The sequence below is a fragment of the Chlamydotis macqueenii genome, chromosome 2 (genome assembly GCF_036417535.1).
Source record: "Chlamydotis macqueenii isolate bChlMac1 chromosome 2, bChlMac1.mat, whole genome shotgun sequence".
NCBI lineage: Eukaryota > Metazoa > Chordata > Aves > Otidiformes > Otididae > Chlamydotis > Chlamydotis macqueenii.
In genome coordinates this window covers 20,410,588-20,433,115 of record NC_141557.1, presented here as the reverse complement: position 1 = coordinate 20,433,115, position 22,528 = coordinate 20,410,588, and the positions used below count along the sequence as shown (strand labels likewise).

The 22,528-nt window shown below is 35.0% G+C and overlaps 1 protein-coding gene across 1 annotated transcript in view; it reads left to right on the top strand.

Annotated features, from left to right (window-relative positions):
• Positions 1-22,528, top strand: part of MALRD1 (MAM and LDL receptor class A domain containing 1) — a 243,807-nt gene that overhangs the window by 132,255 nt on the left and 89,024 nt on the right. The window contains exon 26 of the mRNA XM_086740250.1: positions 12,672-12,852. Within this exon, the coding sequence (XP_086596376.1) occupies positions 12,672-12,852 (181 nt within the window). The remainder of the gene's footprint in view (positions 1-12,671; positions 12,853-22,528) is intronic.

The window sequence follows — 22,528 nt, the reverse complement described above, 5'->3', positions numbered from 1 at the left end:
GTCTGATGCTTGTTCTCATGCTTGTTTTCAAACTTATCATTTTGTCTTTATATAGGCAAATTATTTTATGTTACCACAAGAAAGACATCGTAGAAAGAGATCTCTTCACTTTCTCTAGTATGTAGATTTCTTTTCTAAGAAATATGTTAACATCACAGGACTTGCTGCTAAAATGTAATTTGTCCCAATGTGCGTGGGATTCCTGTTGCTTAAAGTCATAACTGCCTCCTGTGCAGCCACTGCAGCGGTCACTCTAGCCTCTTTTTGTTTATGGTGGGGTTTTACTCACTGTTTCAAACAGAGTTTTAGGTATGATTTATCTCATCCTAAAGTAAGTATCTATAAGAGGAAAGATGGTTATTGCTTTTGGTATAGCTTCCTGTAGGCATGTAATATTAAATAGTAACATTCGATAAACAATATTGGGTACATTCAGGAATGTCATTGGATAAATATTTGAATGTTAGTATTTCAATAAATATTTTTAGATACTTACATAGATATTTCATATCTATGCAGTCAATGTAAACACCAAGATCTCATGAATCTGTTTGCAAACTTTTGTCTTCTACATTCCAACCATATTATATGTATTTATAACTTTACATGTCCTTGAACACGTAAGTGGTGACCACTGGGAGAACGGTAGGGAAAGAGAATCATAGAATCATAGAATCTCAAGGTTGGAAGAGACCTCCAAGATCATCAAGTCCAGCCGTCAACCCAATACCACCATGCCTACTAAACAATGTCCTGGGGTGCCACATCTACACATTCTTTGAACATCTCCAGGAGTGGTGACTCCACCCCTTCCTTGGGCAGCCTGTTCCAGTGGCTGACCACTCTTTCAGTAAAGAAGTGCTTCCTAATATCCAACCTAAACCTGCCCTGCTGCAACTTGAGGCCATTTCCTCTTGTCCTGTCACAAGTTATTCGGGAGAAGAGACCAACACCCACCTCCCTACAACTTCCTTTCAGGCAGTTGTAGAGAGCAATGAGGTCTCCCTTCAGCCTCCTCTTCTCCAGACTAAACAATCCCAGTTCCCTGAGACAATCCTTCTAAGAGAGGGAATCTCAATAAAGTTTTTTAAAATAATAAGATCTGTCAGTTATGAGAGCCCTATATTTGTAGAGAATATATTTCATAACTAGGGATTAAAAATTTAAATCAGATGTCTGGTTCCTTGGCGTTCTCTATGGAATAAATAGTTGTATCCATCAGATATTGCAGAGACAGGACTTGAGCATTCCTTTTAAAGATGTCTCTTTGCTCAGTGCTCAGGATCATTTCAGTGAAGCTTAAAAATACTTAATTAAGCTTTGACTATATAAAGAGCATGCTACTTTTTTCAGCCTTAGTGTTTTGATTCTTCTAAGCCTGTCCATTTCGTCTAATATCCCAGAGGATCTGTTCTATATATCTACAACCCCAAGCTACAAACCAATTGAAAAGAATATTCTAATAGAATACAAATAGGCTGTTAAAGTAAATGTCACAAAGAAAGAAGTACAGTTATATCCCAGTGACCATCCCACTATATCAAAGTAGGGATGACCCCTGACTGACAGTAATCATTCTCTTATGCACCTGAAAAGGCATAAGATACTCTTTGACGATTAGTAGGGAATATTCATGTTAATCCTTGTCCTGCAGATCTGTCACTTTGAAGAAATGACAGATGAAATATTTAATAAAATCTTGTATGTTTTAATGTCATTGTACAAGAATTAAGAATTACTATTGCTAGTCTTAAGGATTACTATTATAGTCTTACAATTTTATTGTACTGCCCTAAAAGAATCTTACCTTTTTTTTAAAGAAAAAAAATGTATGTTTTAGTTTCCAGTAGATATATATGCTTGCTTTCCCTTTTTTTTTAAACTTTTTATTTTTGTCTCAGCAGAATCCCTGTAAAGATATATTCTCCCACTCCTTACATTCAGTTTTGTATACAGAATCAAGGTGATATTAAAGGTGAATTACTAAAATGAAATATTGATTAAAACAAACAAAATCCCTGAAAGATTCCAGATGTTTTGTTTAACTGAATAGTCTTTGCCTTGAGGGTTTTATTTTCCAAGGCAATTGTAATGATAGTGCTTTAATTCTTCATGAATTCTTCACATTTTGAAGAGCTGAGTGGCCTTTCACACAGTCTGAGTCCATGATTCCCACCTCGTAGAATTTATTTTGTAAACACTGTGACCGCAAACAGAAAAGTGCTGCTGATCTTAGCCACTAACTGTCAAAGTTTCAGAGAAGAAAAGTTAGTCAGACTAGGACAGGTTCTGCCTGCCCACTGTGCCACTCAAACTACTTTGATCCATGTAGTTGACTGGAGTAAGGTGTTCCACTTCCAAGCAGATCTTCATCTGGGAGCAGATCACATATAGTGATAAATTGTTCCAAGATAAGACATGTAAATGAATAAGTGTATCCTTTTTCTCATTCCATAATCCAATTGATAAAGGAGAACATTAGTGGGGAAAAGATGTGTAAAAGATGAGTTAAAGAGTTAAATCTGCTTAATAAAAAGCTGAAATTTTATATGTGATTTTGCCTTATATCTTTGAATACAGTATTCAAAGTATTCTCTGTAGGAGGAAAAACATGACAGATTTGAGATTATCTCATTTCTGCAGATGTCCTCTTTATGATCTTGATTTGTAAGCTGTTTTGTTGCATCTCTTTGTGTATATGTTCTGCATTTTTTTTAGGCAGCCAGTATAAGTTAACAGTTTGACTTTTATCTTCTAATACAAGTGATGTAGCATTGCACAGTGTTTAGCACACTGTCCTTACATTTGACACCACAGAGGGTTGTAGCATTCGTATAGAGTCTTCCTAGAGTTTTGTAGCTGTGATTATTTCTCTTTCAAGCTTTGGTTTTCCAGAGAACTACAGTTGCTTCAACTCTAAGGCGAACAATCTGAGGAGACCTGTAAAACATGATTAAAAGAAAGGCGTGACAAGGTTTGAGACAAAATGGAACTAAGTTGCTTGAAATGCTAATGGTCTTATAAAATGGCTTTGATGCTTATTGTTATTCACTCTTAGCAATAGAACAGAAGAAAAAAAAAATGAAATCCAAGCAATTACAGTTGTATCCCTTAAGCTTCCTAAAAATCAAAATCAAACAAAGGTGGATTATGCTAGGAAATGAAGAAAAAAAATTTGCATTTGAGGAAAGTAGGGCTAGGAGGACTAGGAAATGAAGACAAGATGAAGTTGTACAAGATGCCTAATGAATCCTCTTTTACAAAGAAGAGTTGTTTTATTTCTCTGTTCTAATTGATAAGGGTAATATATAGAATGAAGATGTATTTTAAGAGCCTAAGCACATAAAAGTGTATTTGATGTAGAAAGTAGTATATTGAATTGAAAGTAGTGTATTGAATGTAGAAAGAGGCAAACAAGAAACAGAAGAATTTGGTTATAAATGAAAGCTGGCTATAATTAAATCTAGTAGATTTAATAGCTGAGATAGGATAAATCAAAGTTTTAAGAAGGTGATACTCACAGAATAATTTGAAGAAAATACATACATTTTTCTTGCCTTTTCAGTGTAGATTTATTTTCAAAAATAAGAATTTTTAAAGTATAACTTCATCTTTGCTAATAAGTATCTTGTCATTCCTTGAAATATCTACCTGCCTGAAACAAAATCCTCTCTCCAGATGAGTTACCAGTTGCATTTTATCAAAGTGTTTTTGAAACTGACTTTTCTCAACTCAGCACTTAACAGCAATTAAGAACCAGGAGACTACCATTTAACTCCTAGAAATATCACAAGTGCTGGCACTTGTGACAGGGTGAGCTGTTAGTACCTTCTGATGCTCTGAAGGAAATCACTATGAAATTCCAGAATTCCAAAAGCAGTGCATTTTAAAAAAAGGAATTTCATCAGTGGTACAAGTTTATTTATCAAATTTATTCATTAGAATGCATTTTCCTTGTTGAAATGCATATTCCTTTGTTACAGTGATGTTAATTTTGGAAATGAAAATTGGAGAAAAGGTATTTCAGAGAGGGAAAATCATCCTAATGCTTTGCACAAAGGAAGAAATGAAAGAGGTGGATGGATGGGCTTTGTCATTAACTCTTATTATGAAAACCTACTGAGACCAATAGATGCAGACTGTTTAATAAAAGGCTTGAAGGCTGAAATACCAGTGATTCATCTTGCTGTTTTCCTGCTTTCTGTAATGCCTTGTGAAAATGTAATTATGTGATTTTGTAAGTTATCCTAAAAGTGAAGCCAATTTTTCATGCATACTAATGTACTTACGCAGTACACATTTTGCCTGGATCAAATGATTTCTTAAAGATACCATTTGATCAGCTTGATGTTTCTTTTTTTCAAGTGTTTTCATAGAAGGCAGAGACATACTAAACAACATTTCTGGTTTCTGTCAAAATAGAACTCTGAAAAATTAGAAAGAAGCTTGTTTTTAATATATTCTCTCCAGTACTGAGAATCATGAATCTTCATTGAAGTCACTGAAACTTGAGTAAGCTCATCACTTTCAGCAGCATAACCCTAAAGTAAAACTCACCCTGTTGCATTACTCTTTACTAACATTTTTCTGTTTTTGGGGACCACTACTCTGCAGATCATTGTAATTCTGTTATCTGCCTTTTAGTGGTTGTTGTTGTTTTCTTCTTTTTTTTTTGCTACTTCCGTTTCCTGAATGTTTCAGAATCCCATAGCATACATCCGTCAGGATTGCTTAGCGATGGAAAGTGTAAATTTTGAGTTTAAAATATCTCCTTACATGTAAATAGTTTCTATTTGTCTCTCTCAGAGCTGTTCTAGGTGGACTTAATAATTTTAGTATTATATATTTAATGCAGAACTTCAACATTTAGATAACTAGCAGTAATTTTCTAAACATAATGGTAATCTTAACTACAAGTGTTTCTGGGTTATTTAACAAGAGAGATAAATTTTCAAAGCGGTAGCTAAGGGCAGAGTAGCAAATAACTACTGCTGCGTTCAGATTTTCGTGCGTGATCAACAACATGTACAAATGGGTTTTTTTTTAGTTTGTTTGCAGCCTTACACTTACTATACGGAGTATGTGTCTTTCTCTAAAATAAAGTAGCCTGTCAACACTGAGATGACCTATTGTAATTAGTGTTGTTATAAAGTGCCACTGAACTGTTTGTATGGAATTTTTATCAGCCTTCTGATTGACAGCGTGCCAGAGGACACACATGTCCGTTCATAACTCACATCTTCATGACCTTATTGTTTGCTCTCATTTTTCTTCATGTTACCATGAAGAAAAGAGAGAAAAGAGGAAAGAAAAATAAAGGAAAAAAAGAAAAGAGGAAAGAGGAAAGGAAAGAAAAAGTTAACTTAAAATTCAAACCTCGAGTGAACTAATCTTGACTTCAGTTCATTCTTTGACTCATTTAAATAACTTTAATAATTTGATACTGTATGTGGATTTATCTGATGCAGAGCTTTTTTTTTATACATAATGTCAAACTCTGTAGGGTTAAGATACTGTTTTCAAATAATCTAAGCAATATTCTTTCAGGAAGCTAAGTTTTAAGAGAAAATCAATGAGAAATGAAAAAAGAGATAGAATCTGTCATGTGCTTTGAAAATAACTTTAGGTGAAGAAGACAATAATTCATACATTTTTCTTTTAAGATAAGAGGTTCCACTGTACAGCACCGGTCTCCAATTTGATTGCATTTTAATGTGCTGCTTTTTTTTCCAAACCATGTATGAAAGACTTAGTCCTAGGAACTGAGATCTTTAAAAATAAGCGAGTATTATGCGTACTGCAGTGTCGAGGTAGCAACAGTCCAAATGTATAAGGAAGATGCTCAGAAGCTTCTGAGAATAAGACTCACTCTCAAGCAATGAAACCTAAATAAGTAGATAGATGATATTAGAAATGTCAGCAAAGATACTCACTCTTCTGTGATTTGGAGAAACACAGCTTCATGTAAGAGGTCTTTAAAATATGGGCAAATAAGGAAACGCTATGATTTTTCTTCCTTCCACCTCCCGTTTCTTTGATGTAGATGTAAAAGTGCAGAACGGCACTCCACTCTCTGTGGAGTAAAAGAAGGAAGCAGGGAAGGAACGTACCTCATAATGGGATACTTCATCTTTAAACTACTTGGTCAGGCATCAAAAGGCTTTGATGACGATATTACACCAAGGAAAGTAGAACTTCATTAAACTCAGGTTTATTAGTTAACTTCATTTGCACACCATGGAAATACACTTGATTCTAAACCAAGAAGAAATTGCCTGAAAAGTAAACTGCCCTCCTGAAATACTCTTGTAAAACAGAGGCATCACCATGCATCAAAAGCTAGAGAAATAAATACTGACAGCCAAAGTCACATTATGCTCATACTATACTACATTTCTGTTCTTTGTGTAACACATGTCCTGTTTTAAAAATTCTGGACAGTAACAGTTTGCTGTGAAGATGCTATATTCAAAGGAACCTTAAAGGAAAGGAGAAAAGCTTTTCCCTAGCAGTTTCAAAAAATATGTAAAAAGAGTTTGACTTCTCTCAAAAGTTGAAGGGTGCTGCAGAAAGAAGATGGTGAATCTTGAAAGTCTTTTTATGGTATTAATAAAAACAGTTAATGTTTTTTGATGAATTGTTTGAAAATATTCTGTCTCTGATTAAAAAGCCCTGAAGTATATTTGGTTTGAAGAGTTCAGGAATATTTAGCAAATGTTTTTATTGCCTCCATCCGTTTGGTAAGCTCAGCTTCATTTCCTGTGGCTCTTCTAAAATAAATATCAGATGCAAATGAACCAGGGAAATATTTTGAAGCCAGCTAGGAACAAGATTAGAAGGAGAGGTGCAGATCAAGAACAAAATCTGGGTTTCATTTCTGTTTCACTGGAGATGTAACAAGCCAGATTTTTCTCATAGCGGAACCTTTATAATTGCATCTGGAATACTTAGTGTATTCTTCTGACAGAGAGTGTATTCATAAGAATATCTTGTAACGGAAAATTACATACTCCTCTTGCATGCTTTGGATTCAGTTCTTAATATAATTCTGACAATAGGAAATGTAGCTTTGAAAATAATGGTGATCTCTGCTGCGTAAGAAAAATATTAAATCCAGCCACAAAGTAAAAGGAATTCTAAGACAGTAAGAAATCCTTCCCTCTCCTTCATTCTTATTATCCTCAAGTAAATGAATGAGGACATTGAACTCAGTAAGATATAGTTTCCCCTGAACTTCTCGGAAGAGAGGTTATAAACACTTTAGATCGTTCTTCAGATGAAGACAAGCATGAAGAAGATTCTGAATTGCAATGTAATGAAATCATTAAGAAATAATTCCCCTCAGACTATCAGAAGGTAGATAAAAAATCCTCTGAGTATGAATAGGAATTTTACAAGCTGGCTAGGCATATAGACATACAGATCTAAATAGGTTACGGTCTTCTTAGAAGTAATTCTGCTGTTTTCTGAGAGTGTTTATCACTCAGCACGATAGGACAGTGGAGGATTATGACCCACTGCTACAAGCCAATGGAAGAACATGGGTTTTTTTTTCTGGTAAGTTTTCCTTAATGATAGTTCATCACCTTAGCTTAACCTTTGACTATGTTCAACCCATAGAGGGCAGTGACATGCAATTAATAACAACTTTTCAGAGCCTTAAATGAAAACAGTCTCACATCTGGTTTTAGTTGTCTCAGTGTATATTTTTGGGAAGAAATGGAATTTTGTTAGCTGATCTGTCAATAACATTGGACTTTCAGATTTTCTCAGGTTGAGCTTAGGGGGGCTTAGTACAGAATTAAAACATAGATTGTGAAAAATATATTCTGAGGAACTTTCCAGAGGTGTTGCTCAGCAGTAGTCTGAACTAATAAGTGCATTCTATAAAGAAATAAGTCCAAAGAAGATGTGATAAACTAGCAAGTGCTCTTCTGTTGTAGCCTGTGGTCCACTTGTCCTGTAAAGCTTATGGGTAAGACCAACAAATAACCCTCTTTAACTGCTTTTGTCTGCAACAAGATTAGATGATCATTAAGGCTATTGAGACTGCTAGGTCCCTTCCTTACCACTGTTCTGGGATGAAAAAAATGAGCTTATTGCAATCTGGACCTATGATGAGGACACTGTTGATAAATTGGACTAAATTTCTCTCTTTTCTGCTATAGCTAGACACTGCATAAGGATTTAGAAGGGTTTTAGCAATGATAAAGTTAGAAGCTCGAGCAGCATGCAGGATGTTGGCCTGTTCACAAAAGTCAGAAAAGGAAACACAAGAAAGAAATTTAAGTTATTTTAGCCACATTTCCTCCTCAACTGAGGGAGACATCCTCAGAAAGATATTGAAGAGATAGTATGAGATTTTAGTCTGAACAGAAAAAAATCTAGTGGTTTTCATGTGTTGTGATGTTTCATTGTTAGTATCTTGTTTAGTGATGTGTCGTTAGCATTTTGCTGTCAAATGAGATATCTTGCTAAAAAGATAGACTTTGACCAAGTTTTTATGGCAAAAATATTTTGCTTGTGCATTCCATGTCAGTGAGATCTGAGACTCTCTCTCCTGTCCTCTTTCAAAGACTTGCATATATGTAGCATACAAAAATTGTAATCAAATGTCATAGTGTGGAATTGCAATTTAGCCTTTTGTTTAGAAAGACAAGGGTTTTTCCCTGGCTTCTGGTGCCATTTTTTCGTGTCACTTCGGAATACCCTCTTTGTCTGAGGATGGTAGCCTGTTGGTTTAAGTGATGGAAGAATCTTATCCCTCTGCTTAGCTGGAGTAGAAATGCAGGCAATAAGAGGATACAACTGGGAAACTAGATGATTACATGATTTTAGAAATGTAAGGTAGAGTGTGAGATGAACAAGTCTGACCTGGAAGAAAGGCCAAGGCAAATGCAATGAGACATAAGGAAGATATTAATGCAATTTCACGCAAAATGGTTGATGTGAGGAAGAGACTGGGATTAGGTGCAAGCAAGTGTAGCAAAGATGGAAATGTGGAGCCTAGGGTACGATGCTTACAAAGCAGAAGAGAGTTGAAACTCAAGATCTGGATGAGTGTCAGCAAGATAGATCACAGCTTTTTTTTTTTTTTTTTTTTTTGGAAAGGACCACATGTACCTAGACTCCCGCAGGTTAACTGGAAAATGAGACTTCCACCCTGAGCAGCAGCCAGCATGATCAACCAACACACACAGACAGCACTGATAGTAACTGCCAAAGCCATAAATCTTACCCATCTTTCATCAGCCTGTTGGAGCATAGAGTTAGACTGGATCTTTTCCCACCAGCCCAGGTTGAAGAGCTATCTAGACACTTAGTACGAGCATGTGTTGTAGAAGAATAGCCTCATAAAGACAGAAAGAAAGGTGACACTGTGGCCTCCAGTCTCCTCTATGCTGAGACACGTTTCTTCTGATTGTCATAGATCTCTTTCACATATCTCTCTGTGACATTCATATATGTATATGGGAGTGAAAAAGATACAAGGATTTCTGGATGCAATGGGCAGGTTAAAGCACAGCCTGATTTTTCCCCCCCTCAGGCTATATTTGTGTTTGTTTTAGAAGTAAACACATTCCAAAGATATGAAAGAAATGCCAAAGCACCAGACAGATAAAATGACTGGACCATGCAGAAAACAAAACAACAATTCATTAAATGGAATCTGCAAAGCTTACAAACGATCATTCTCTCATGCCAAGTATGCATCCAGAAGAAGTGTATAGCTTAGACCTCTTAGCCAAGCCAGCTCCACTCTCTGGGCCTGGGGAGAGGAGGAGAGCAAAGCTTATTGCTTGTCTCTTCCTTTGCCACCTCTTCCTTGGCTATTTCATGCAGACAATGTGCAGGGCTTGTATTTTGAAGAGACTTTTCTCTCTGGATTACAACAGCCTTCACGCAGTTATGCAGAGGATGAGCTTGCTTTTCATTTTGTTATGCAGAGCTGTAGCTGAGCAAGTGAAAAAACAGCCTTTCATGCTTTATGAAGTACTACTGTTGTATAGTAACTGCTATGATTGAACCCAGACAGGAAAATAAATGTCTCTCTCTTCTGCGTTTTATTTGTATACCCGTATTCAAGAATTTGTGAACTGCAAGGAGACTGCCATTTCTGTTGTAAAGTTTCTATCTAAAAAAAAAATTCTTTCTAGCAAAATTTTTCTACATATTCCAGTGTCTCACTGTGGAAAAAAATACCCCAGTTCCTGTAACAGCATAAACTTGATACTTTAAGGTTATGACACAAAAGATACAAATTGATTACTAGGACATTTAATGGGGATATTTCTAAAGAAATATGTGATCAGTGTTACTTGTTACTTGCAGAATTCTTTACTCAAAAATCAGCAAGACAAATGTAACATAAATCTGAACAGAATGTAATGTAATAAAGTGTAATGTGAAATCAATCAGAATTAGGCTATCAGCAGAAGTGAGGTCTTATTCTGGCTAACTATGCTACATTTAACAATGTATTTTATATACATTTTCATGTCTGTATATTTTAAGAAGTTCTGCTGACTTCCATACATCTCAACTTAAAAACATGTGATTTTTTAATAGATTTGGGATTTAATGTTGGGGTAGATACAAGTTTTGAATTTTTCTATTTCACTTAAATGCACAAAAGTAATTCCTTTATTAATTATTAGTATTATTGTTATTCACTTCATTTTAAGTCTCTTACACTCACCACTACTAGAGAGCACTGAACTACTTGTAAAATTAATCAGTAATTTCTTATAAATAATGTTTTGGAAATTTTCCTATTCCAAAGAGTTCTCAAGGGCAGACAAAAAAGGTTCCAAAGACAACAAATGGATTAAATATTAAAAAGTGTTTCTCATCTGAGTTTTGTTTTATAGTCCACCTTGGAGACCTTAAAGTCACATGTAACACATGTAACTCATCATAACCATCCATTTCATTATGTCATAGATAGATGGAAAATGTTTTCAGACTAAACAAATTAACCCAATAATGTGTAATACTCTTTTGGAGGTTATTCAAAAATATCAGAATCAGTGGAATAGGTACTGTGGAGTTAATGAAATAATTAATTAGATTGTTTGCTACATATTTGATTAATAGGAATAACATAAGTAAAGTTAAGTTAGATTTGAAAAAACAGTTCACCACTGTTAAAATCAACTTCAATTACTGTATCAACTCTTCTTTAGGCCAGTGCTAATACAGAGTTCTCTATGCTGTATTTGCAGGCTGAAATTTAAGCAGACTTTTTAGAAAGGGCATCACATTCAATCTAACGCCAGTTTCCCTTAATTGCATTGATTGTAGGCCTGAAAGGAGCCTGGCCTACCCTGTAAATGAATGAACCTCTGACATGATGGCATGTAAATAGAATCAGGAGTCCAACTGGGAGAAATACATTGAGAAAATCATAACCAGTTGTCATTGACTGTGGAGTTTGTGGTACAAAGCACCAGTGAGGTCCTGTTATATATTATTTTCTCATTAATGGAGTGTGTCATTGCTTTAAACCAATGAGACATAACTGAAGACACAATGTCTAAACTTGCTTCTGTAGGTGTTTGTGTGCTCAGTCATCACAACTTATAAAAGGACTGCTCTCACTGCTGCTGCAGCATCATTAGTAGTGCACAGCAGTAGAGTTGTTCTGCTGAATATCTATGACTTTACACGCAGTTATGGAAACCCTTCCGTATGTTTTTGTTCCTATTTAGCATTTTTAAGTAAAGTTGCCATTGTTTTCTACTACTGTACAGTTTTTTTCCAGAACAACATCATCAAGCCACACTTCAGTGTCTCTACATTTTGGTAGGTCTGAGGATGTCCTTCTAAAATGTATCAACAGTTCTGTGAATTCCCTGATTTGGAAATAACTAATTTAATATTATTGTGCACACTTGTCTGCATTTTCCTATTCAGAATACAATACTTAAGCACCAAACTTCATTTTCTCATCATAAATATGCATAAGAAAATCTTATGAACATAAATTTCATCTATCAGGTTCACTGTGTATAAAGAAATGTAATTAATTTGCTTCCCTGCCTATTTTTACTGTTGTCTTTATTTTCCATAGATTTTGCTTGTTTATGTACTACTTTCTTAGAACCTTTGTTGTGCATCACGTTTAGCAGTTTGATGCATTGCACAGTGTTTTTATTAACCCTAGCTAGAATGCTAATTGGACATTTAAAGAAAAGCTTTAATATATATTTAACCTATATTAATGTATATTGTCACAACTTGTAAAAATTTTTGCCTAACTGATACTCTAATTTTAAAATGGTAGACTAAGCTTGCATTCAGTAATACATTCTAAACACAAAGAATGAATCTCAGTATTATACAAAGTTAAATACAACCCTACCAAAATGGACTTGTTTAAAGTTCAATCATACCCATAGTAATTGGTGTACCGAGACTCCATCTAATATTGGTGTTTATGTGATTTGTATCACAAATCATCTCATTTCACTACTTTTCCTATTATCCTAGCAAAGCATATGTTTACCATTTCTTGACAAAACTGAAAAGGTGTCTTCTAGTCTTGTCTCTGGTTTTTGGGTTTTTTTTTCATTGGGTGGGTTGTTTTTTTTTTTTCCAAAGCAGGTATTTGATATTTGATAATCTATGCTTACATGTATCTTACTATACATATTTTATTCAAACTTCAGACTGATGATGGGATTGTGAAAATATGGAGTGAATCAGGAAATCATGGTGACGAGTGGAACAAAGTCGAGTTACACTTGGGGAAAATGAGGAATTTTGAAGTTATCTTTGAAGGCATTCGTACCAGAGACCTTGGAGGAGGAGCAGCAATAGATGACATAGAGTTCAAAAACTGCACCACAAGTAAGTTCAAGAGAGAATTTTCTAGAGGGATGCTAAAGGAGATGTAGGATGTTCTTGCTTGTTTTTAAATATATCATGATTTGACTGTTTTTAGCATAATGTCGCTGTCCATAAAATCAGTTATTAATACAGTGTTTTCACTCTTACAACTTCAGTACCATTTTCTACACATAAAAATAGTCTTCTGTGAGTGCAGTGTTCTCACACTAAATTGTTACAGACAAATCCAATAAATGCCTGAGGTTTGGTTTCCTTAATTTATTTGATTTTGAATAAGAATATTCCTTGTTTAACTAATTGTTAAGTTATTGAGTCTCTAATGTTATATATAATCATTTTATATAAATTATGTCATAGAATCATAGGATCATAGAATAGTTCGAGCTGGAAGGGATGTTTAAAGATCATCTAGTCCAACTTCCTGGATTATATCAAGTCAAGCCTGTGGTCTCTCTGTTTTATCGTAAAGGTTCTTACCACAAAAATGAGTTAAGACAACAAATGAACCATTGTCGCTATTCCTTTACCCAGTTCAGTTCAAGTCAAGACCAGCAAAGTAAGGAAAACTTCTTACTCCTTAACAGGCTACTCACTCTATTTGATTCATCTTTTTGTGGACATAGGCTAAAATAGGAACAGAGTGTTCCTTTAAAAGAAAAAAAAAAAAAAAAAAGGAAAGATAAAAACTGGATTGATCATAGTTTCCATCAAGGAAGGATGTGGTCTTTATCCCTGGTATGAAACAATGTGACACAATACAATTGGATTTGTTGAGTGAGATGATCATTACTGATACCACATAGTTACATTGTAGGAGTTTGGGGAAAGTTACGTGGGCAAATTTTAATCTGCCATGATCTGGATGCCCATTATCAGCTGGAGCATGGAAAATGCACTTCTGGAGAGCATCTTTTGATCTAGTTTCACCAAAAAAAAATGCAAGTTTTACAAATAGAAGCTGCTCTGTGGTGTAAAAAAAAAAAAAAAAAGAATGGAAACTGGATACAACTTGGAACCTACTTCAGAATTACACTTTAATAAAACTCTAAGGGAAGTGTAACCTTTAAAGCTCTTCCAGGCACGCGAACACTAGTAATTCCCTTGTACTTTTTCCATTTCATTCTCCCCATTGCTATGCACGTGATTGCCCTCCAAAGGACAATGGTAGATGGATAAGGATACCCTGGTAGGAGATGAGAAGTCAACATTCCCCTATCAGGAATAACAAAGAGGATGCTGATCACTCTTGCAATTTGTTGTCAATTTGTATTAAGGTGTATTCGTTCAAATGGTGGGGTCTAGTTAAACCACATTTCTGAGATTCTATCCCATTTTGGGACCAGAACTATTTAGACACTTCATTTCACAGTCAGAGTCATGAAGATATTCAGCAAATAAAAATAGCAAGATTTTTTTTTTGAGGAAAAACAAAATTCCCTTTTAAGTTCATAAAGACGTCAACATACAAGGTAAAAATGTTTTTTCTTACTCTGAAGTCCACATATTTTACAACAACCTGAAAATGTACATTATATAAACACAACTGGAAATATCCCACAGAGTTTTCATTGCAAGGAAGGGAATTGTTTCAAGAGGGAGTTGGAAAGCTGTCATATGAAGAATGTTAAATCTCTTAAAATGTTAAGAATGCTAAAATTTACATTGATTTTAGTCTATGACCCTGCAAATCCAAATTTAATAGTGTTTTATAACCAATCTTGCATTAAAATACCCTTACAGTGAAACAATTCAGAAAGTAACTTGGGTTTATTATGACATAGCAACTATTTGTTTTATAGCACTGCTTCAGCAAGAAGCTCTGTTGGAAAAGCAGTTGCACCATGTGTTCTGACTACTTTCAAATACAGCTTCAGCATACTAATATTCCTGTGTATTTCACAGAAAATTATTGTTTATGAAGATGGATGATTCAGAGAAGGCTTTTCTCATATAAGTTTGAAATAAACAGTTAAAATTCAATATGCAATACAAATGCAATTTTTTTTAAAGGTTGAATTCGAAAAGTTGGAAACAAAAGATGCTAATCCTTTATAGAGCTATCACTTGTATGGTGGATATTTTTGCTCTGTAATAAAGTACAATCCTTGTATAATCAGAAAACGTTCACTTCCAGCATCTCCAGTAGCATATGCTAGGCACAGTAGGGTTTTCATTAAAGTTTAGGTGCATGTATCCTATGAGAATGGGTTTATGGTTATCTCTTTGCCCTTCAGCAGGATCAGAGCCTTGTCATATATTTGCTTTTTAATTGTACGTATGTGCGTGTGTTCAAGTACATGTCTGTAAAAACCCCAAACAAACAAGAAACTAAAAAAAAAAAACCCTGCCCCCCATGATTTTCCTGTCTCTGCAATGATATTTGAGCTCAAACCAAAGTCAAGAGGGAATCATCAGTGCATTGTCTTTAGTGCCTTTCACATCAGCCCCGTGTACAATATTTTGCCTTCTGCTCTACAAGTTGAAATCTGCTTGCTTAATTTTCTCAAGATTTTTGGTATGCTGACCTTCCTGTTGGCATGATGACATGAAGGAGCCTGGTCTGACCTTTTGCATTCTTGTTGTTATTGATTCTTTACCTTTGTAGAACAAACGAACAAAAGACATTTTGCCAGATTCTCAAAAATAACATTTCCCATCTGATCCAAGCCTGGATGTTCAGGATAGAGAAAACATGTTGTGTCTAAATTGGTTTTCTGAGCTCAGGGTTCACAGTTTTATTGTTTCTGTTGTAACAAAGCTAAAAGACAGCAAACACAATCTTACTGAGTCCAAACTCAGGGAGAAGAGTAGCATACAAAACAGAAGGGGTCAGGGGTTTCTTCTCAACAAAATGATTTGATTTAGAACATTTATTCATGTACTGTGTTTGTAGCTCCAGAATTGCTGAGCTAGACACATGGCCAGGGTCCTCTAGGGAAACTGAAGACACATCTATATTTTCCACTGAGGCTTATTAGGTTAAACCAAAATCTTATATAATATTATGGATATGCTAGCTGCCATAATTATATAAGCAGAGGAATAATAGAACATGCACAGAAAAACCTAGAAGATAATTTAAAAGAATTAAAACTTGAATAACAGATTCAAAATAAACAGAAATGAATGGAAATGAAAAAGCCTTAAAATACATGGGGGAAAAAAAAGTGAATGTTTAGCTGCTTCCCAGCAGATGGCATGTAGTGGTGGAGAAGAATGTTAGAGCAACTCTGGATCTTTCAGATATTTTTGGGATAGATTTCTCCTTACAGACTGTCCTTTTGGAAGCTGCTGAATGGATTATGGCTTCCTGAATTATGGCTTACAGTCAGCACAATAAACTAATTCCATTTTTGCAGAAATAATGTGCTCAAGTGGAGAGAGGGGAGAGGGAAGAGGGAGGCAGTCTGTGTGGGGATTTTTGATGTGTGAATATTAGAACTGCTTTTGTGCAGTATGATAATATTAAATGGTTGTAGCAGAGTTTAGTAAACCCAAAGACTTACTTTATTGTATATGTATTTCCCTTCAGCTTGCTTTCATACAATGTGTTACAGAAGGAAGCCTTTACACATCATAATGGAACCCACATGGAGATTGATTAGCTCTGCCGACTTTGCTCTTCACTTACCTAGCTGTGATCTACATAGTTCATGTTATACGAGCATTTTCAGCTGACAAAGGAGATTTTTTTTTTTTTGCTATTTCCTTCTAAAAAATAATTAGTTAAAAGATTCTATATTAGTAGAATGCTACAGATAACTTTATTTATCATAATCTGAGCTTCTGGGACCTTATTCTGCAAGGCTCATTTCCATCAGCTCTCACTAATTTCTATGGGCGTGAAGGTCAAGAAGCAATTGTGGCTTTATTGAAATGTGAGAGATCTTGGAAATATTGTCAGAGATAGAAAATAAGAAGATAAAAAAGACTCTTATCAGTTGGTTATGAGAGAGTAAGTTACATTTTGATAGCAAAAAATAAATGAAATTCTGAATCTGATACCGTTTTATTTTTCAGGTTTAATTGAAAAATGTGAAAAATAGTGAAATCACATCCCAGTCAGAGAAAGATTGTACTTAATATTACATTAATTAATTTATTTATTAATTGCAGTTTAATTTTTTCCAGCTTCTTGTACAGTAATTCTTTATACACCTTTAGTGACAGACTATTCTACGTGATCTGAATGGAGTTTAGAGTCATCATCTCTTGTGCGACTTTGACCACTCATGAGGTTGTTTGCAGGACAGCAAAAAATGCCTGCAATTTTGCCTCAATAAAAACATAAAATACCTGTGAGTATTGTACAGAATGATATTTCAATATTTGAGACTTCTGACACCTTTGTCATTATAACATCTTCTAAAACTCCTGTCAGAAATAAACTGTGGTCTGGTAACATTAAAGAGCATTTCAAGCATTATTGACTTGCTTTTTTAGCTGATGGCTCACTGTCATACAACAGTGAATCAAGAGCACAACTCATCAGACATGCAGTTGCCAGTAGTCTGAATTTTGTACATCTGTAATTTTAAAGAAAAGGAATCTTGTACTCCAGCTACAAAACACAGAGTATACGCATGGACATATACCTTACTCAGTCATATCATACATATTGATTTTGGCATCCCAGGGCATCACCTGAAAAAAACAACAGTGAAAGATAGATGAAAATAAGTCAAACTATAAATCCAAATTAAACAGAAATTTCTAGAATAGTTGATTATTTAGTTGACTTTTATATTTTTTTTTTTATGGTCTGGCAATTCAGTGCAATAAAAGTCCAGGAAGAAGAAACAACTCCAGTGATCTTTTTGAGTTGTTAGTTTGAGATAAGCCTTCACAAGATTTTCTTCTCATGTTTAAGGTAAATAGAATAGACATTCAGTCATACCTGAGTGGTGTTAAAAATATATTTATTTTTTAAAAGAAAGCAACATCAAAATGCCACAGTACTCCTATTAATAAGAAATTTATTTACCAGATTGAGCTGAATAGAATTTTTCTTTAAAATACAATACAGCTTGCTTTGTCTAGTCATAAACTTTTTATTTCCCTTTCTCCTTGTATATTTGTATTCCTCCTCACCTACTGTTTATGGCAAAGACCATAGGTGAAGGTACTGCAATCCTTTGAACAACTTTACTTCCATGGTCCCATAAACAAGAAGCTTTGAAAGTCTCAGCAGAGAAATCCTTTCTCATTAGAATTTCATCCTAGCTTTGCAGATCAGAGAGAAAACAACTAAAACATCCTAGTGTTTGGGTGCACAGGCCAACATTTTATTTTTAAAATAAGCCAATGTTTTCTTTGAATCCTCAGCTATGTACCATGGAAAGCTTTACGTTTAGTGGAGAATTTAGTTCATTCTGCTCAGACACTTGAGAAAAGTTCAAACTCTTATAACAGAAATATTCAGTACAAACCTGGCCCTGAAGTGAGAGGGAAGGGAATTCAGGCAGAGAAAGCTGCTGGAGCTATTTTAGTCACTCAAGATACACATTTGTATTCAGACAGAATGTACGTACAGTTACCTGGGTTTTTTTACCTTTTTCATTTTTTTTCCTCTTCAAAATATTTTAATGTTTTATGATGTTTTCCATCCATTTTCATAAATAGGTCAATATCAGGGTATTCTGACATGCGACACAAGTTGCATCACCTCGAAAAAACTTCTCAGTAAATGTGCTGAAATTAATGGTAAAATCGTTATTTGTTAGCATGATGTTTGGATTTTGTGTTTAAAAGGAAAATATTCTTCGATTTCTCGGTGAGCTGTCAATTTACAAATTGGTGATATCCATTGAATCTGCTCCATTGTAGTGAAAGAAAGCTTCTTTTAAGTAGTCTAGTAACTTTTGGTAGCTTTAACTTAATTTGTGTTACTGTAACACACATTAACTTTAATGTGTTTTACCCTCTTTGAGTGAAAACCTTACTGAACTCAGATCTCATTACACTTAGCAGAGGGTACAGATGATGCACAACTTGGTTCTAGGCAAGAATTAATCTCCCTTCTGGATGTGAAAGTCAGTTACAGCTGCCTTACACGGGCCATCTCGAAAGCTCTCATCCAAAGGACTCCGTGGGGAAGGCAGGGTACTCAGGAGGGATGCGGAGGAAATACAGGCTCCCTCAACCCAGCTTGCTAGGGCTACGGCAGTTACACTGGGGAAGGCTTGAGCTCCTGCACAAATCATCTTACGCACAAGGCGATTGCTTAAAAGTCATTGCATATTGACTTCTAAAACGCATGGAAAAATACAAATCCATTTTTACTGATGAAGTAAAGATTGTATAGCCTGGATTTGGGGAATGAACAATATTACATTTGACAGTCATCTTTGAAAATATTAAAAGAAAGGAAAGAAGAGGCATCAGCTTAAATATCACAGTATTCTTTACTTTTTATTGCACTGTACAGCAGTCATTTACACACCTGTAGTAGTCCAGGACTGTTTGATATTATGTACAAAATGCAGAGGAGTTTAACCAAAAGGTTTTTTTTGTCCTTGATATTGCAACTCTGATTCTCAATTTGCCACAGATTTTGAATATGAGAAAGAAATTTTAGCTTTTACTACACTCTATGGAAAAAGTCAGTGTTTTTTTCAGTTTCTGTTTATCTCATGTGAATGTTCTGAAGGCAAGTTGCTGATTTCAGAGATACTTTGTGGTTGCAAAAACAACTTTTCAGTACCAAACCTAAATCTCATCATTTTGACGTTCAGTTCACATACTGCTTACTGTGTGTACCCAATAGCAGATTCCGGAACTCCACTGCATATTTTGAATGGACCAAAAGAGAAGATTGCTCATGGCTAGCAAAATATACAGGGTAGAGATGGCTGAATTTGAATATTTTTTTTTACCTCACAATCACTGTCTATAAAGGTGGTGCTAGAAGAATGAACACTGTCCCAGCCTGAGTTCATATTCATGTGAAATTACTGTCGAAGGTAGGCACCCTTCCAATACTAATAAACTGCATGTAACAGTTGATCTTTTGTAACCTATCATATGCCTCCATGCAGTATAACACCCAAGAAGAATTTCATATCTAGTGATGACTCTGTAGAGCCAGGGAGAGCATTCAGCTGAGGGAGGTGCAGATAATCCTTGTTGCAGATAATTGTGACTTGTACTTGTGTGCTGTACTCCATTGGTCTGTCACAACAACCCCTGTGGACCACACTGGGACAAATCCATGTATATGTATCAAAAAATTACAACATTCATATGAGATGCTTCTAAGAAGTCTGTGATAAGGGTAGAGAGTGCTGTGATTGAGTTGTTTGGATCGATTCTGCGTCACAGTGGAAACGATGACTTGATAGTAATTTTGTTGAGTAAATATCACTGAAAAGTTCTAAAAATAATCTATTCAGGTGAAATTTCTGAGACGTAATCTAGCTCTACACTGGAATCAGAATGGAAAGGAGATAAGGAGGGCCAAGTAGTAGAGACCATATGTCAAATTGCTTCAGGAGATATTTTTCTCTGGTTGATCACGTTCATAATTACTGGGAAATAGAGTTTTATGTAAAAGCATCACTTGATTTATCTCCTCTTCTTCCTTTCTTTTACCACTTGCGGGCTCCAAAATAATAAAGCCTGGAACACGAGATTGGAAACATTCATTAATCAGTTCTCAGCGCTTCTCCCTACTGTCTTCTTTACTATTAAGTAAAATATGGCAGCTCCCTACATGAGGGTACTGTGAGTAGGAGCTCCTTGTCCTGATAATATTCCATACACTAAGACCAGTCTTTCAGTCTTAAATGTAAAAACTTCTGTCCTTGTCTGACATGGGTTTTTATACTCCATTATATCAACACTAGAAGTTGAAGAAAATTTTTTTTCTTATCTTTTTTATTGCTTAAGCTAGAGCCAGTTGTACATTTCCAAACCTATGGATTATTTTTTTATTCTTCCCATTTATTAGGTGACCTTAGGCATCATAATGCTGCTTGCTTTGAACATATTTAAGATATCTGTTGACAGACTTTTTGTATTTTTTTTGTATTTGTATTCAGACAGGTGAAATTCTCTCCTAAGAGTCAATATAATTTGTTAGATGTGCTGTTTATGTCAGAGCCAATGCATATCCTTGAATTAAATCTAGTCTTTTAAATGACACATTCTGTGAGAAGAACTCCCTATGGTTTTTTAATTACAAAACAGCTTTATTTGAAATGATATCTAGCTTGCATGAGTAGAAACTTTCCATCTAGTTTTACCTCCAAAAGATTGCCAGGGTCATCCATGGACAGAAACATTACTGATGAGTTTGCTAATAGAGTTTTAATTTTCTATAAAAATTTGTATAGAAAAGAGTACTGAACAATGGAGGTAAGCAAGTGAAAATCTTGATGAAAATTGTTCCATAATTTCTGCACTTGAGTACTGAGTGCAGTTCTAATGAAACCCTCTAGAAGCTTTTATTTCATACTTTTTAATTTAAACAAAGGGCAAAACTTGGAAAGTAAAGTTGCTTTCACTAAGTAATATTTTCAACAAAACATTTTTAATTTTTTAATCTTTGATTATTCCTATATTTCAAGTATTATGAAAGTGTAGAGGGAAATGATGTAAGTACTCTTACTATGTACAATAATAATACAACTTAAACAACAAATAATAAAAAGAGGTGACTTTTCAGTCATAATTTGAAAAAAAATTATACTCAGAAGGGGCCTTAATTTCAAAAAAAAAAGATAAATTGGGAGGTGGAAAGTCTCGTTTTTCTTGAATATACATTACAAGTTTCATTTCATACTGTTGACAAGGTGATAGTGTACTATTTAGTGAGTACAGTAATTCTTCTTGGAGAGAATAGAGAAGATGAGACTCTGTAAACAGCAGCTAGTGTGTTTGACCTTGAGCTACATGTTGCTTTTCAGAACAGCTCAAGGTCTTGCTGACTGCAGCCTTTAGTAACCATAATAACTCAGGATTCACCCTATGCCTTTCACAAGCACATAGCACTGACCAAACATAACGTCTGACAACCTATGTGAGTCTTAAGCCCTGTAATGCAACACAGCAAGAGCATCTCTTCTTTATGGCTGTGTGGTCAATCAGTTATTTAATGATAAATATTTTAAATAGGAGAACATTCATTGTGTCAACCTAATACCCAAGCTATGAAACTTACTGGTATCTATCAAACCAAAAGGTTTTTTGCAGTTATCCATTTTGCTTTAGGCAGTCAAGATCTATAGCTTGTAGAGCTGATATTTGGCCTGTATAGTTCTTTCCACAATTTTAGATATAATGGATAACACAGGAATATTTTCATCTTACAAAGCATTGATAAAAGAAAGCTCTTGTACTCACAGAGTCAGAGTCACTGGCCCAGTGCTGTCCTCTAGTAGCAAATTTAAAAGAAAGAAGACCGTTTTCCTCAGTTCTTTAGTAGCCAACTTTTTCCTGATAACTGAAACAAAGTGTCTGGGTTAATAGTGTTGTATTTATTAGGTATCTTCAAATGAATCTTTTCACATCTGTAAATTCTGGGAGTATTCTATGGGCTAGGCTCCCACGGATAACATATACTGGAGATGGATATACATACATAGCTTGTGATGTGTCCTCAGTAGAGTCACAATTTACTTGTGGTGTGCGGGACATGCATCTGTGTCTTGCTTGTTTTCTATGTATATACAAACAC